General features: G+C 35.3%; 1 protein-coding gene across 10 annotated transcripts in view; it reads right to left on the bottom strand.

The window, feature by feature from the left end:
• The window catches only part of MARCHF1 (membrane associated ring-CH-type finger 1), a 235,509-nt gene that overhangs the window by 123,943 nt on the left and 93,073 nt on the right, over nucleotides 1-18,493 (bottom strand). For 3 of the 10 annotated variants that reach the window (XM_069855813.1, XM_069855815.1, XM_069855820.1), the window contains exon 3: nucleotides 8,080-8,288. The exons of 6 other annotated variants lie outside the window; for them this stretch is intronic. Coding sequence is in view for 3 of the 4 variants with exons in the window: in XM_069855815.1 (XP_069711916.1) it covers nucleotides 8,080-8,178 (99 nt within the window). In the remaining variant the exon portion in view is untranslated. Of the gene's footprint in view, nucleotides 1-8,079; nucleotides 8,289-8,563; nucleotides 8,687-18,493 lie in introns of those variants that run through there. One more of the 10 variants, XM_069855816.1, reaches the window with a different exon arrangement.

The following is an 18,493-nucleotide window of genomic DNA, read 5'->3' as shown; positions in this document are numbered from 1 at the left end:
GTGTGCACACATGTAAACTACAACTCCATTTCTAATACGCAATTCAATGACATCACATATAATGAACACTCTTCCCCTTCCAAAGCTGATGATAGAGGTTGAAAGTGTTGTCTGTGCTATACAGAACACAATTTTTCAGTTTCAGAACAAGAATGAGCTAAATTCAAAGTATCTTTGAGAAAAACCTTCAAGTTTGAAAGGTCTGCTCTGCCTTAGGAAAAAAAAAAATGCAGGCCAAGTTCAGTATTATTTTGTTTATTGTTATGAAAAATAATTAAATATTACTGTAAATAATAATTTTATATCATTCTAAGTGTGGGTTGACCATGTAACAGAATACATAGGCTTTTTTCCTCTAAGTTTTCTTGTTCAGATAGCTAGGTTCAGACAAAACTGAACAGGACTTGCTTCAGACAAAACTAGATAGCCCCTGCAGGGCTAGCACCGCTAAGTTTTGCAAAGCTGGCAGTATATTCAAGCAATTTGAGCCTCTGTGATGATTTCAGTGCCTGAGAGTTGTCTTTAATCAGAACAAGACTTGGTAGGTATATGCAACTATAGAAGCTGCCTTTTAAAACACTGTCAAGATTTGAGAGTACTTCTCTAAAATTAGTCTTGGAACACAGGCTTCACTGATGACAAAGTCATTCCTTGTATGTGCAACATTGTCACCCCCCCAAAAGGAGAACACTGTAACAGAGAAAATGCTTCCATTTTTCAGCTTCCTGAATTGTTTCCAGTTCCAGATCAGCCCCATTCAGCTACCAATGTAAGTACTACAACACATTCTGGAAATGGTCTCAATTGCAGTCACTGCTTTAATCTAATTCAGGACCTAAGTCATGAAACGAAGTAAGCCATGGAAGGTTATAACTGAAGACAAGATAAACAACCACTAATTTAAAAAGAAGGATTTGTGTGCGTGTTTTGGTTTATCAGGGTTTTGCATTTGTTTTTAAAAAACACAGTTTGGCAGGAAAATTTTACAATAACTTATTAACATGGCAATGCTTCTTCTGTAAAATCACAGACTAACATTAAAACGAAATCCAAATTAAATGAAATCTGAAGCCTAATATTTTAAACTCAGAACCACTTCAGAGTAGGAAAGGGAAAATACACACACAAGCCCAAACTTTCACTTTGTTGCAACTGGGAATTTAAATTTAAAGGAATTAGGAAAGCTCTCTTCACAAGTCTTGTAGTCAAGAAGACATGCACCAGCAGATTTTAAGCATTAGCTACAACATAAAGAGGAAGAAGGCTACAGAGATATGGAATCTTAAGCTTCAAATCCTTTATCAGTGAAGAGACCAGTTTTAAAATCAATACTAGTATTTGCTGCAGAGTAAATACACAGCAACTCAAGTTGGTGAAATACGCTTTTACTGTCTTTTCATAAAAAGCTTGACAATCAGGCTATGCAACCAGTAGCCTTCACATAATCTTATCAGGAAAAGCAGCCTGTAAAGAACTGGCGTTATCCTACAGCATGCTAATAAAAGCACAGCAAGCAATCTCTTGTTTTCTTACTGTAGCAGAGCAATGGTTTTTATTCATAGTAATATGAAAAAGGAAAAAGGATCCAAAACTATTAGAACAAATCTTGCCTGTATTAAGTAACGCTTCCCCTTTCTGTCACTGCCATGAAATCGCCTGTCACAAGAATCACATGCAAGATCAAAATAAAAATAACACAACCTGCTGATAAAGAACATAACTTAAAGCATCTTAAAGCATCTTAAAGAATTCTAAGCATACCACAGACTCACTTACAGCTATGCTTTGGGACAATTTGAACCATTAAATACAACAACAATCACCCCAAAAATCACAGAAAAACTTCAACAGGAAGCGCTAAGTGTCATAACTGCAGATACAGGTGGATTTCCATACAAACATAGCATAGAAGTCCAACCTGTGTCAAGAAAAGAATAACTTTCCATGTTTTTTTGCGAAATACCATATACTATTGACAATATACAATATTACAGATTTCGTCATATATTGTATGTAACATTGTGTCCAATATGAGCTTTACATTAAGAGAAACTACGAAAGAAAAGCAATATGTGTCATGGTAAATTATAATCCGACTCATATGGTAGAGCTCCCCCTCCCCATTCTTCCACCTCCGCATCTCTTGCTGAGTAAAAATTACACCTCCTAAAAAGACTGCAATTACATGACTTCTATCAGGCAGCTATACTTGAAAACAAACAGCCTCACACTTCCTAAAATAAAAATTAAAAAATTACCTTTATGTAAGGTAATAAATGACTGTATCTGTTATCTGTTAAATTATGAAACTTAAAGAAGAGTAATTATGTTAATAAGCAACAGAACCACAAACATCTGCAATCTAGCTGAAGAATTATTTCATCAATTTCTTGCAATTTTATGGTTTCTATTCCTTGTATCACATGCCTCAAGCCATCCAGAGAAATATCTGCTATTTTATTAGCACTGGTATAATTGACATTTTCACATACTAGGAGTTACTCTGATCTTACCTTTTGGCAAAGTAATAAAAGCCACTAAAAAATTTAACTACACTAAATACTGTGCCTCCACATCTAAAATAAATGCATTAGATTCCATGACTTAAGGTTGTAAGGTAATAAAAAAAACCCTAGAAACAGACACATAAAATCTTTACCTTTTTTCACTAATTACATACAGGTTTCAAGTATCAAATACCTCTGTATGTACTTCACAATTACCATGAAAATCATTTAACAGAAATGAGAAAGCACTATTTTCTTTGTAGCACATGGGAGGATGATTGTTTTTAAAAGTGTTTCAACAGTGATTACATCAGTTTAATGTTAAGCAAGTAACAAGTGAGATAACATAGATAAGTGTAAAACAATTTATTCCCATCAAAAAAACTCAGCTACCACCTCTTCCCTTAAAAAGCATATCAGTGTTTCCTAGGCTATCTGCAGTCTTTAAGGTAAATGTTAGTGGTAATTCCCACCTGGCATTTAAAAGAAATGTTAGCACCTACAGTAATGTGGCATTTTAAATAAGCATTTGGTTTCAGTCTCAATTCTGACTTGAAGAGAAGATCTGCTTACAAGAAACCCGCATTCTTTTATTTTTACAATAAACGGGCACCCATAATTTTGAGCAACACCTTCAAATGATTTTTTTAAAGGTACTTAATTGTATAGCAAAACCAGTCAGCTCAAGTCTAATCCACAATACTCTCTCCATAAATGTCTGAGTATTTCCCTGATAACATTTAAGGCCTCAAAAGTTGCAGTTCTCTTGCTGTCTTGCTGCCTTTGAGATGCAAAACATGAAAACACGGCTGAAATACAAGCAGAGGTCCAGTGCTTCTTTCACAACACAGAACCATGCAGTATGCAGAATTAAATTTCAAGCCAAAGTACAAAAAACACTGGAGTGAGAATCTGAGAGAAAAGAGAAAGATATTTAAGCTGGCAGACTTAAAAACTAGTGTAGCAGCACTTATATTTTTGCATGTGTTGGCAAAAAAGAGAAAATTCCTCCCTGCGTCTTATTACATTCTACTAAGTTCTGTGAAGAAAACTAATAATCATCATCACCTCTCTCAGAAAAACAAAATATACTAAGACTATAGAAATGTAGTAGGCATAAGTAGAAAAAAACCCTTTATTAGTATGTTAGAAGCAGTATTATTCCTCTGCAAAGAGTCAAAACTTCGAAACAAAACAACAATAACATGGCAAACTCACTGCTAGTGAATAGTAATGACAGAATATCAAATATTGCAACATCTTTGGGATACTGGTTTTGGGTTAATGGACATAAGACTCATGACTATAAAAGCAAGTCTTATTACCATATGAATGCCTCCAGAAGCTATATTGCATTTTCAAAGACTGCTCCCCCCCACCCTTCTTTTAAGGAAAATTCTTGGAAAATCACCATATTGAGACTAACTTGTGTCTGTCACTGCCTTCTTTACTAAAATATCTTGCATTTACTGCAATGATTATGCTTAGATAAACAGACCTAATTTTTCATTATGTCTGTTTTATACTCATGGACAAGAGCTCATTATGTTAATTCTTTTTAAAACAGCATCTAATTGTCCCAGTATCACATTTTGAAAAATAATGGTTAAGCTGAAAATGTATATTGTCTAACACGAGGGAAAAATCTTACTTTGGCAGTAAGGAGTATCTTCTCTGCCATCTCATGACATTTATTGCTGACTTTTATAAACATACTCCTACTACTTCTACAACAATTAAGTTTATTTTTCCACGGTAATCACGGCTGTTTATGCTACGATCCTTGCAGACTCTAGGTTAGTGTTAATTAGTATTTTTTGCTAAGTCTTACTCAGTTGTCCTGTCCAATTTTCTCTGCCGCATGAAACCTTCTTTCTGTACACACGGCAATGTAATGTGAGACTACTTTACACATATGAATCGTACGTTCACAAATAAATAATAAAATTAAAAGCCAGAATAGGCATTTCATCAACTATATTCTTCAGGAAATACATATATTTCTTTAGTGTTTTCTATTGGAGTAAAGAATATCACCCAGAAGTCCAGCATAATTTTTGAAATATTATACGTCTGCAGAATGGGGGGCATATATTAAAATGGCACTGGTCTCAGGACACTGAAGACTTTGTTTTCAAAAACTTAACAGACTTGGAGTTACTGACTTAATTCCCTTCTAACAGCATTTCTGTTAACAAACTCATCTGTAAAGACACCCAATTTTTCCCCATCAGAGAAACAATTACATATTTCACTGTATACTTCATGATTTTTCTTCTGTATTGAAGAAAGTTGAATTAACTACTGAATACCAAAAAACTCCTCATAATGTTGTGAATGCATCCTATACTCTACGCTTTGACATTCATTTCAGCAACAATCTTCTCCAATAGCATTAGTAACAGACGAAGAAAGACAATTTTCTGTATTGAATGTTTTGGCCAAAAGAAGTAGCCTTCCTAAAATCAGTGAAACAAACTAATGGAAGATTATACCTGCATACGGAAATGTAGTGCAGAGCTGCTGCAACAGGTTATAACAACACCTTAATATATTTGGTGCTTTGTTATGGAAAAGACCTATATAATCGTAAGACTACACTTTAAGAAGCTCTACAGTTAAATTAGATGCAAAATCCATTGTTAGCTAAGCCTTCCACCAATTACTGAGAGGAAATCACCCTAAAATTACAGGAATGGACTATACAGAAGTTTTTGCTCCCACAAAAGACACTGCAAAGGAATAAAGCCTTAAAAAGCTCCTTCTAATTGTTGTTAGCATGGTACTCCTAACTGTGGCCAGATAGCCATTATAGGCACTTGTGGACCATAGCTAATGCTGCACATACTAGTATTCTTAAAAAAGAGACCAGTATTTGGCAATCATCTGTAACTGTACCGACATCAAAACCTTCAGGCAAAACACGTCTGTGAACAACTACAGTCACTGAAAAATGTTACAGAATGAGTTGCATCATGAATCATAAGCAACTGACGTTCTTTATTCAGCCAGATTTACGTAATTCACTCTGAACTTGGAAATGGCTCACTGCAGCAAGCTCTGCAATTAGACAGAACTCTTCTCCGTACATATTAAAGTAGTCATAATGACATTACATAAAATTCTCTAACAATAACAGAATTTGGCATACAGTCCTAACAATTGTTATCATGGCAATTGGGAGGCCTTTCAGACACTTCATTTTTTCATGTCTTCCTCAACCTGAACCAGTTTCATGTTCTCACTGCTCTAGGAAGCCCATTTAATGTCTGTCTTTAGCTCTTTCAGCTCAAAATGCCTATTAATGGAAAAGCAGAAGAAGTATAGGTACTACCAGAAAATAGTATCAGTGGATACCATAATCCAGAAGACCCTCACCAACACAGACAGAAACACTAAGCACAAGCAAAGAAGTTTCCCTTTGTGAGGACCATTCTGTGTGGGAATTGCATGGACAGAAGACCATTTGCATAAGCCTGGGCAACCTCTGCATAAAAAGGCTGGTTCACTACTCATAATTACATCCACAAAACAAACCTGAATGTCATCATAATCTACATAAGCTGTAGATATTATGTGAAAAACAGACTTTACCACTTGATCTATGATCTTTATTAAAAGCAATAGAGATTTTTTTTATGCTGTATAAGCAAAATCCATAAGCCTTAAGGGACAACCAGACACTCAAGCACGATGATGCGTCTCTGCCCAGCAGTGGGCATTTTGGAAAACACATTTCAATGAGAAACATGATTATACTTTAACTTTGGTTGGAAGTTTCTGGGGTTTGTTTTTTATTTATACATATATATTTTATATATATGTATATATACATATATATATACAGTTTATAAGACTTTAGAAGACTTTCAGTTTAGAAGACTTTAGCTCTTTTCTGCTGTATAACTTCCACAACTTTCAAGAGAAAATTTTGTTTTCTTAGATATTAGAGTTTTGATGAAATGATGCAACACAGCACTCACTGGAAAATACATGAGACAATTCTTAAAATTCAGAACCTCCACACTTCCCCTGCCCTTCTAAATTAACTATCACAGTAATACAACCCTGTGTGAATATTGCATGTACTCTTCAGTTAACTTTAATGATCAAACTAAAACAAGGATGCCAGAGACCAATTTTAAGCTAGGTAATGTTATATTCCACTGCTTTTCACCTCTTGAGTCTTAATACCAAGAATAGCTTCCACCTAAACCTCCATCTTTTACCAATCAATGGAAGAATAAAACCAAAGCAAAAGTTTTCCATTTCAGAACACAAATTTCTAGCCGTTATGAACTCTGATGACAGTACTACTAGGAAGCAACTGGAGACTAATTCCAGGGAAGGACACTGCTTATACATTGGTGCTCAAGGAAAAATCAGAATAATCACATTCAATGAATTTGTCAAAGTGAGATACTGAGCAAAAGAGGCATCTTTAAAAAAAAAAAAAGCATGCAAGCTTACCAATACTTTTTCACAATCACACAGACATGTTATGATGTTATGATTATCAATCATCTGTTGAATTTAATTTTCTGAAAACTATGTCACACAAACCACAAAAAGGAAGTTAAAACAGTGCTACATTCAGGGGTGCGGTTTGTTATTTCTTAGATAATACTTAATAGATAGCATACTTGATGATCCGGTGGGTCTCTTCCAACCTGGTTATTCTACGATTCTATGATTCTATGTTTGTTTTCCCAACAGTTCCTTATTTTCCATACAGCAAGAGCAAATAAAACACCACAGAAGCAAGAAACACATCTGCCAAAAGCAGATGTCTATGTTATGGGCATTTACTGCTACATCTAGAAACAGACTACTTATGTTTTGGGATGTGAAGGGTTGCCTATATTGGGTTTTTTTGGCCTTGCACAATGTGTGTTTGATCTACACATAGCAAAAGAGATTCCTACAGGTAAAAATACCATTAAAGGTGCACAGATTTTCTGCATTTTTTGTTCTAACCATTAATATAGTATGAACCTATAGTTTTTTAACTGGAAAACAACAGGATATGGTATTTACTGATGGAAAAACGCTTTTGTATATTTATGAATCAAAGTCAGTCAGACAAGGGATAAAAAATTTAAGTTATGATAAACAGCAAGTCATATAGCTCATGCCTACATCTGTTATGAATAAGATATGCATATTAGAAAAGACAGGCTGTAGCATGGTATTTTTGTTGTTTCTAAACAGAGATAGGAGTCTTATTAAAAGTACTTGTTTATCTAGCCTTTTATAAAGAAAGTGCTACTTGATAGCTTTTAAGGCATAATGACTGTCAGTAGCAGCAGACCACATGCATTTAAATAAAAACGTTAAAACCTCCTAATATATTTTGCAACTTGCTTCATTTTTCTTTTGGTTGCCAAAATAGCATCTTTTTTTCTGTAATGCTGATTTGTCGTCACAGAAAATCACTTCAGTGTGCTAAAGCATGCTGCACCTATGCGTACTGTGTAATGCTACAGCATGCTGCGTCCTGCTGAGCAGCCAAAACCACTGGTTACCAAAGGCAGACTCGTCCTACCATAGCAAATCAAAACCCTTCTCTTACCTCAACTTCCTTGCTCTTCTCTTTGTTTCTGCCCATTGAACTTCTCCCATTGCTGGCAGTCTCCCGTGCTGGAACTACAGAAATCTGTTGGAGGGGCATTTTTACAGTGCTGCAGGTTGCCAATACCTGTTTGGATGCCTTATATCTTCACTCCCCCTGAGTAGCCCACCTGTATAATTGTTCATATCCTTGTTTTGCCAAGCTCAGGTCTAAATAAAAAGGGGAAAATATTATTTGAGAAAACATGTAGCATATGCCTGGGTCTTCTTCCATTAAAAAAAAAAAAAAAAAAAGTAAAGCAGAGCAAATTGCAAAAACAAACGTGAAACAGCAAACGAAGTAAGGCACATTAATCCAGAGAGTTTCACATGCTTAGAGTGGTAAGTTGCCGCAAGTCACAACTCCTCTGCTGTGTCCCTGGAACACCCTATTGCCCCTCTATCCCCCAAGAGCATTGTGGGAGACAACTGAATTTCTGTGTTACCTAATAAGTGTCATGGAAACCAAGGAAACTCGGGTCTTGCAGGCCCTTATTAGCCATCGTTTCCCTCTAATGGCACAGGCTCCCACATTTGCAGCAGCTGCCACTTCTGCTTTTGTTTCCCATCTGATTCCACAGAGTCCAATAAGCACTCAGATACACCGCCTCACGCTGACTAGGTAAAGCAGCATAAGGCTGAAAAGCTTAGCGTCCTATTTTGGAGCCAAAATCTCCTCCTTTAAAAGCACAGATAGCTTGCTGTGTCCTTCATGTGTCTATAATAATCTGCTTAGGTCAAAGGATCTGCCTTGAAGAGAAGAGCAGCAGTGAGTGAATGAGGTGTAAAAAAGGAAGACAAGACTGGGAGGGATTGCAAATGTGCTTTTCTAAGGTTGATAGTAAAAAGTTAACCCTTTGCTGCACTCATCTTCTCCTGAAATATCACCAGAAGCAAGCTCAGCAGGACAAACCTAAGGCAGACATACACACACACCTTTAATGGTGGTCACACGCGCTCCAAAATTGCCATTTACATGAGCTTCTACCACCCAACAGCTTCTGTTCTCTCAGTTACAAGAAGCAAAACACCCAGGAAAACTTGCACCATCTCCCCTAAAATACAAAACAATAGATCCATGTCCAATGTGCTGTATTACAGAAACAGATATGAGGAAAGGAAGCTCATAGCTGTTGTATTTCTTTAAAAATTATACTATTCTTGATAAATATTAAGAATGTAAGCAAAACTGATACAGAAATAATTAGCTCAGAAACTAAATTCTTAGCACTGTATAAATAACAGAGGGATTAAAGCAGGAAAAAAAACAGAGCAAACACCAACAGTGTTTTAATATGTTGCCAATTAAAAAAAAAAAAAGTATTATCCACACCTTGAAACAAATCATCTTTATTTCCAGCTGTATATGGTTGCACTAGGAATTCTAATAAGAAATAATGGCATTATATACAGCCTGGTTTATCTTACAAAGCTGTGTGGAGAGGATTTAAATACTGTTGATTCACTACTCTACTACTTTGGTTACTATTTCTCAGTCTGAGCTAACACAGCTCACAATCTGGTTCATGCTGCCATCCCAGTTTTATATCACTAAACTAAAGTATATTCATTCACTCTAATATAAAAGTTTATCAAATGCATTATTAAAGATTCATAATCTGTACTCAATTTACAAATACTGCAAGACACATGCCTGCATATATGCATATTTTTATATTTATGTATTCATTATCTGTATTTTATGTGTATCCATGGTCATGAAACAGATTAAAAAAATGTAAAATTAAGTCTATTGCCACTTACACAGCTCCTTTATATACTTTTAGTTCTATTTTACATGCTTATTCCCTCTTTACTCTCTAATATTTCAAAATTAGCTTGAATGCAAGCTTAAACAGCTTCCAATGTACACAGGTTTTTCTGCATTTTGAATATAAATCAGGAGGAAAAGACAAGTTCCTGCTTAACAATACAGCTGTAATACAAAAAATTATTCTAGCAGTATTCAAAGACAAGAAATATCATTACCAGACTGGTAAACTTTAACTGTTAATCTTAAACTATACAAAGGAAAAGGGTAAAGGAAATTCCTTATTGGCTTAACAGAAAATTTTAAAGCTACAAACACTTTTCCTTGCTCTGATGAAAAACTGGGTTAAGAATCCGTAAACCTGGCTCTGCCTTGTCATGATAATCACCTCTCTGATAAAAACATTGACAGAAAACTAATAGTCTTGAGGTATTAAAATGGAGCTTTCCTTTAGCGAGTTTCCATGCCTACTTAAGCTTTAAAAAGTCAACCTGCTTTTTGATACCGTGCCAACAGTTCCACATTTTAAATTGTTTGAACATGAGATTCAAGTCAGAGATTTCTAAATTAGCCAGTAATCTGTTTAATCCCATCTATATCTGTTTTAGTTGGCCAGAATAAAGACCTTAAAGGTTGTGATGTACTTAGTTCCTTTTAAAATTATGAAGCCTTGTGCCCCTCTTCTCCCCTAGAGTGAACCTATGTGATTGAAAAGTATTTAACAAAAAATATGGTCAAAAGTGATGGGTATACTTTACCAGTAAGTCAGTCCATTTTCACATTCTGCTTAATTGTTTCACCAATTACATTTCTTTACCATGTGGAGATTTCAAATTAACATGTGATTACCCTCACTGTACACATGCTGAACATGACTCTTACCACGTTGAGTGCTAAAATAAGTGACAAAACAATCAAACCTCATACCATTATATGCTGAAAAATGTAGAGCACCACTGCTTTGTGGTAACAAAGCTGTTGGAAGATGCTGGGGAGGTATGTTGGGACATATCCAAAATTATACAGTAAAAGTCCATGGCAGAGGTGGGATGGGGATCATTTTTCTGTCCCACATTTCAGTTTAGTGCTCCCTCTTTGCTTTTTCAAGTTTACTATATGGAATTATGAAAAGTAATGTTTTCGCATGGGTGTTCACACACTTATGATCTCAGAACAGCAGTACAATATCAGAGCATCTTTCAGAAACAACAAAACTACTGATTTCAGTTTTCAATGTGGTTTTGGCTCCCCGAGTCCCAAAATGGTTCATAACATTAGAGAAAGATTTTCAGGATCCTATGTTCCCTTTGGTCACTTCCTCATAGGTCTCAGAGTGGTCACCAGGAGCTGAACACAGTCCTCTTACAAAAGAGAGCAGAGGATGAGAAACATGAGCCTGACTGGAGCTTCAGGATGATGAAATATGTACACTTTGTGTTAGATCTCTGTTATTCTCTCCCATGGTGAACAGGATCTTAACTCTGCTTACTCAGATCTTGTGAAGTTATAAAGTACCTATAAAGATTCTATTAAAATCCTATTGTAAATCAAGTGATTTTATATTTTATAGTTTTTATATATATGCACGCACTTCTTAGAAAATATGGTAGCTTCCATTCATTTCCCATGGTAATCAGTGTGGGATATTCTACTTAGCAATGCTAATTTTGGCAAATGTGCCATCCAAAGACTCAGCCTTTCAGTGTCACACCTCATCCAAGTAACAGAGTGACAATTGCTCTGGTGAAGTACAGACCTGCCATGCAAAGCAGCTAGGTGGGGTTTCAGCCTCAAAGGTATAACAAACAATAACAGAAGAGAATTAGTGACCTGGAGCAGGTTAAAATGAAATGCCAGAGAAGAGAGCTATGTGGGTGGGTAATCAGTAATAGATTTAAATTACAGAAATGTAATCCACAGTTTTTGAAGTAAGTAACTACAGAAAAGAGAAATAACCTCCTATGGTTTAAACGCCATTAATCCCAATTCAGAGAACTCGAAGGTTTCAACATTTTTAGTCACCCAATATTCCCCTCAGTCAAACCCTGGTGACCATGAAGGAAACTAAGACAAAAGGAATTGTTTTCTTGGAGTTTCACAATGTAGGTCTGCTCCCTAGCTGAGGACTAAAACCTGTGTTACTGCTCTAGTCTGCAATGTGTGTAGTCTTTTTATCTATCCTTTCTGCTCATGGCTCTAAGTCTACTATATCCTCTTTTACACTCACAACATGTACATTCACTATGTAAACCATCTATGAAAATATTTCCAGAAGAATCAGGTGACAGAAAGGCTCATAACTCTAATCCTACATAGACACACAGAGTTTTTATTCTAAATTAATGTTCTTCTCACCAGGCCTTTTTTCACAAGCCTATTGCACTGAAGAGAGAAGAGAATCTGATCAACTATGGTTAACAGTGTAACCATGGTGATGGTTACATCAGCAAAAGAATGAAAAAAAGTGATGTAACCACTTTCGTAACACAGTTACAAGGAAACACTGTACTAGTGTACTGCCAGCTTACTAGTAGTATATATATAATCACTCTGACTTGTTGCCATCGCTTACAGAATACCAAATATTTGCAAGACTTGAATTGAAGAAAACATAATAATAAGTTTCCCTGCATAAATAAAGCTTTATTTTACAAGGAACAGGTAATTCTAATCCTTTTTTACTCAACATAAAATCATGTTTAGATAAAAGATACTGTAGCCATTATATGATCTTTAAGCCAAAAGCTTAGAAGTCAGAAGGTTGGACTTCACTTTACTTGTCAAGAAGATATATTGTCTATAAATGCACAATGTACAAAAAGGTACAATCCTACAGTCTATAGCTCTGAGATCTAGGAATGAGTTTCATGTCCTCAAAAATAATACAGGGAAGTTACATACACTGTACACACTATACTCCCTTTACTGTCTAACTGAGGAGATTTTCCACTCTCATAACTTTTTTCTGACCTACTAACATGCTTCCTATATATTCCAAACATCTCACCTGACTTCTAAATCTATACTTCCAGTGTATACTTCATGAGTCACTTCTACATATTACTTTCAGCATCTATATTACCATAATTTCCTTAATAAGAAATTAATGAAGAATGACTCCATTACCTCCTTTCTTCTCATAACAAATTTATTTAAAAACACAAGAAAACAACATAATGTTATGAAAATAGGTTGGACTGAGTAATATTCCATTACTGCACTTAGACACACCACAGTCCTAGATATATACCTGTATAAAGTACAAAGCCATCTGTAACTCAAAATTTCTGCAAAGGATCCACTCCATTTCCCTCTGTTACTCACAAGTGCATCAAAACAACTGAGCCTTTCTCCTCTGACCTGCACAAAATTACAAAAGGGTAAAGCATGTAACAACTGCAAACAATAGGGGCATTGTCAAGAGGCAGATTTTATAGGAATTTATAGGTAGGTCCTAAAGAAAAGAATCCTGTTTACAATATTAAATGAAATTTTGCTGTCAGGCTATCAAAACTGTATCAGTACACAGCTAAAATTTAAGGTTATACATCAGTATGCATTCAGAAGCCTTTATTTATTTACACATACATACACACACCCCCACATAGCTATAAAAATTCTTATAACACACATTTAACTCAAGTTTTCCCTTTTCTGCAGATATTTCAGAATAAACTCCACACATACAATGAGTATAAAATTTAGCATGTTAAACTAAGAAGTACAAGTCAGAAAGGAGCTTACTTTCACTAACAAATAATTAATGTGTTTTTCTTTCTCTTAAAATAGTACTTACTCTTCAAATTAAAGTTTTGGGAGGAAAAAAGAAAACAGAAATCTCACCAATATTAGGAAACTCAAGCGCAAGCTACCTGTTGCAACTTTCAGCCTGTCTTATATTCACATCTTAGGTACAGTGAAGTGAGTTGGATTATCAAACAGCTGTGGAAGTGGATAGGCCCAGTAGGTAATGATCAACTGGGATGAAGTACAGTCACTTTAACTAGCAGAAGCATCTAATACCTAAATTGAAAGTGCAGCTAGCAGTTGTCTAATGCAGGCCAAACAAGACTGATGTAAACCAGTCCTATGGGCTTCACAGCATCCTCAAGTTACATGACACTATATCTAAATGAAATTTTTAGATAAATGAAAAATTCCTTTAGATGTTATCCCATCCTTCACGGTTATAAAAAAAAAAAACCACAAAAAAAACCAACAAAAAACCACCCAGTAATACTGTACAAAATTAGCCATGGAATTAGGGCAAATATGAAAGATGCCTTTAGCAAAGTGCAAATATTTCAAAGTAGCATGGACCAGTTTCTAGATATCTGTTCCTTTGTACAGGAAAACCTGTTGTTCTCTGCTATCTGGACCAGTATGCCTTCAATACTGTACTGCACTGTGGCTATCTTCAAATGGAGAAGCCTCAGAAGTAGAAGAGTTTTAAGCAGAGTACTTACTCATGCGAGGACTTATGAGAAGCAAAATATAAAGTTGTTTAAAAGGGGATAGTAGAATTTGCCTTCTTCATAAACTAGAACAAATGGCTGCAAGATGAAAGATCATAGTCACTTTTTAAATGCTATATGGAGTTGATATAGACCTGAATGTAGTCATCATGTTGTTAGATCCTTGGGGGGGGATGTGATAGATTTCCTCTTTGTCCACCTTTAGCTTCATAATTGAATGAAGTGCTGAGAAGTATCACATAATGTAAAATGAATAGATCTGTATTAAAGGTAGTAAGGAAATAATCAACTAAAAATTTCAAATTACTGTCTTTGAATTTTTTCTCTGTTGCCACTCATAGAACAGTATGCATTATCACACATAGCAGCATTACTAAGCACAAGTCTTCATTTTCTTCCATGGAGAGTGTGAACATAGAAGAACCTGTTTTCCACTTGTATAGTCTGGGCAGATATACCACCTAAGCACTTTTAGAACATCTGAAAGTCCAAGGTCATGGAAGAGTACAGGTCAAAAGGCAAGTTAAAAACCCAAACACTAATAGCTGAAACTGAATTAAAATATGCCCGCTGCATCAAATAAAAGTTTACTTAGCTAAAATTTAGATTTGATGAAAATGAGATATGAAATGACAGAACAGTAGCAAATTTGATAAAATGTGGCCCCTGGCTGTTAAAACCAATTATCTTCATTAACTCCATTAAAATGCAGAGAGCAGGGAATCCACCTGCTTAATTTTAGGTTAAATGCTGCAAACTTGAATCCCACAATACTAAATTTTACCATTATTCACAAAAGCAGACTCAGGTTCTTGGCTAAGATTCAAAGCTATCAGGCAACACAGAGGGTCAGGGTGTAATAAAGGAAGATCTGGACAATCTTCTAGATGAGAGCATTAGAAGCAGGATGAAGTTCAGTAGTATAAGCAGCACCGCTATGGCAGTAGTAGAACAGCAGAAAAAGGTTGGGTAGCAGCCAGGAGCACAGACTGAAAAGACAGATCAGCATATTTCTTATCAAAGGATGACTGAAAAATGCTAATTATCATCAGCTGCAAAAATGTAAACATAGTCCCAGGGTGCACCAAGTGAGTTATTTCCAATTCTTCTTAACCCTGAACAAACGACACTAGTAATTGCCTCAAAAATTAAATTTTTTATTTCTCAAAGTTGTGTTCCCCAACATCAAGGAGATGCTGAACTCCAACACAGTGGGAAACACAACATGGAGAATAGGAAATTACTATTTGCTAACCCACCTAGCTTCTGTTACTAGCTACATATTATTAGACTGGAAGACCAAGTTCATTTCTTTGTTTTTAGCACAGATATTCATGTGCACAGCATATAATAGATAATATGAACTGTGCTCTCAATCATTATCTAACAAAGAATGAAGACACACGCACAATTTGTGATCAAAAAAAAAATCTTACAATCAGGTCTGCCTGTATGAATTCCAACAGTTTGCTGTTAGAGACTTTCCATGTTTGCTAAGCCTTATTTGCTTTGTGAATCTAAGCTGCTAGAATGTTTAAAGGATATGGAAAAATTCAAGAATTAATTAAAAAATGCAAATGAATATTCATTCAAAACACTTTCTATAATATATTTCTTCTCAACTTCCTACAGGTATTGATTGCTTATTATCCTGCATTGTTCTCTTTATTTTACATCTCTATCTCATACGCTTAAAACACTGCCATTTACCTCCTATTCTCATCTGTGACCCCTTCCCTCCTCCTTTCTTTGAGAAACACCTGGTCAGAATTTTACCTTTGGATGAATAGTCATATTGCAAGAATCATAATTTCTCTAACTGTTTAGGATTCTACTCTGTAATCAGCTTTACTGAAAACAGCTTAACAAAAGAAAACTTCTATACTGAGCAAAGTTTTTAACCTTAATTTCAGTCTGCATGTTGTCTGGCTTTGAAACTTCTCCCACTGCTTCAGGGAGAGGGTGTTTCATTGCCAGTATGATAAGGATCCATTTAAATTACAACAGCATGGAGTTTGAAAGGATCTGTGGAAATTAACCTTACAGAGATGATGAATTCACTTTAAATCTGCTGGTAGTTTTGACCCACAAAGTCTCCTGGCTTCATAATTTTAAGACTATACATAAGTGAGATGTATTCTGCTATGAAATAGCTCAAATGAATTCTGATACCAAGAATCATTTTAACTCAAATTGTAGTTCAGCAACAGATTAAGCCATTTTAAAAACACAAACTTCATAGTCTCAATTAATTGTCTTTAATATCCAAATATGTCCTAAGTTTAGGAGTAGGCAATTTTTTAATACATGGGTGCCACACCTAAATTTCTGCCACCTACCTACTGTGTGATTTATATTTAGAAGGAAGTAATACAGTTTTATTTGCTTACTTTGTTACTCAGTACGTTTAATTATTTTGCTAACAAATTTAAATGCTGGTGTTTCATTCTGTAAGAAAATTATTGATGTTTTTCAATTAAAACCTCAGCCCACAAGGAACTGATGACTGACTGATACCTGGGGTCTGCAGCCTCGTTCACTCGAGTAAACAGTTCCTTAAATAAAGAACAGAACTTCAATGTAAATGAGCCACCAGAGGGAGCTCATTCAGCCTTCTGAGTATAATAGAACTTTATTGGTATTGGCAAAAAGTTAATTAAACATTTTTACAGGGGCCACTGACTGAGTTCAAAACAAAACACACTCCCTGGCTAAAACTCTACATCTCTGAGAAGCTTAATGCAATCAAAAAAGGTTGTTCCTTAACAAACATGGAATACATCCCTAATTAAATAAAGATAATTAAGCTTAGAAATGTGTGATACAGCATTCTCCTACACATACATAAGCCCTTTCTTCTTCAGCCCTCTTTATTTTCTCTGGATACAGAGAATTCCAAAGTGTTATTAAAATACAAAACAAAAAATGTGAGATTAAGATTATATTTTTACCTTAAAACTGTGGAATTATACCAAAAGCAGAGCCACATAACTATAAAAAATATATTAATTTCTAATCAAATATAATTTTTTATTATGATGCTTGCCTAATTATGTAACTAGTTATTACACTTAGGTGGACATTACCATACCAACTTTGAGTTTACTATCAGAATAAGGCACTTGAAATCGTAGTGGACCTAGATTAAGAACACAAATCCCTCAAGCTCCTGAAGGATCCAGTGGTTGCTATCAAACCCACGAACACTTTTTGAAAAGTGATACTAAAATAAGAATCATTCAGGGTTTTACATGGTGCTTATTGATTAAGAAATATAGAGTTTCGCAGGGGGATGTTTTGCTTGTTACTTTTCCATGGAACTAGGCATGTAACAGTGGTAATTCAGATGAGGGGGTGGGCAGAAGAAGGACAATAAAATTATTTCCTAAAGGAAAAGTACCTTTCAACATAAACACACAGGAGAATCATTGAAACTCTCTCTATGTATTACTGCAGATGATGTACCTTGAGTACTCATCCTCAGTTAACACAACTCTACCACAGATTTCAATCATGTATTTCTTTGTGGTATCCATTTCTAAAAAATGCAAGATTAATTTGATTATACTTTTATCTTACCTCTGCCTGGATGCTTTTCTTTGGAAGATAAGATTAAACATGATGTGTTACTACATTTATCTGTTCTTTCAAACTTCAATAAAAAATGGAATTCTCTTCAATACTACATAAAAAGAATAAGTTTTATAGTGAACTCCGGTGCAATGTGAGGGTACTACAAAAAGCGCTTTGCTCTATAATCACACCAGTACTTAAGCGCAGGAAGTAAACTCCAACTTGAGATAACCCAATCCTAGTTACAGTTCCTTTAAGTTCCAGTAAGTACTGCAGAAGTGCCAAGCTTCTCTGTACAACATGGTTATCACTAATTTTTATCATTTGCCCATATCAATAAAAAATAATCAGGAAAAAAAGTTACAGTTGTTTTCCTGTACAGTTTCTGAAGCCATCCTTCCCAAGAATATTTTCAGACACAAATACATTTTTTCTTTCTTTTCTCACTGAAAAACTGTATTCTTTGACAGAGTAAGAAGAGGATATTAAGAGCCTAAATTAATGAAGGGTCATCAAGATTGAAACAAGATTTACCACTCATCACCTTGTGCCAAAAA

The sequence above is a fragment of the Phaenicophaeus curvirostris genome, chromosome 4, assembly GCF_032191515.1.
Source record: "Phaenicophaeus curvirostris isolate KB17595 chromosome 4, BPBGC_Pcur_1.0, whole genome shotgun sequence".
Lineage (NCBI taxonomy): Eukaryota > Metazoa > Chordata > Aves > Cuculiformes > Cuculidae > Phaenicophaeus > Phaenicophaeus curvirostris.
This window is presented reverse-complemented; position numbering and strand designations above follow the sequence as displayed.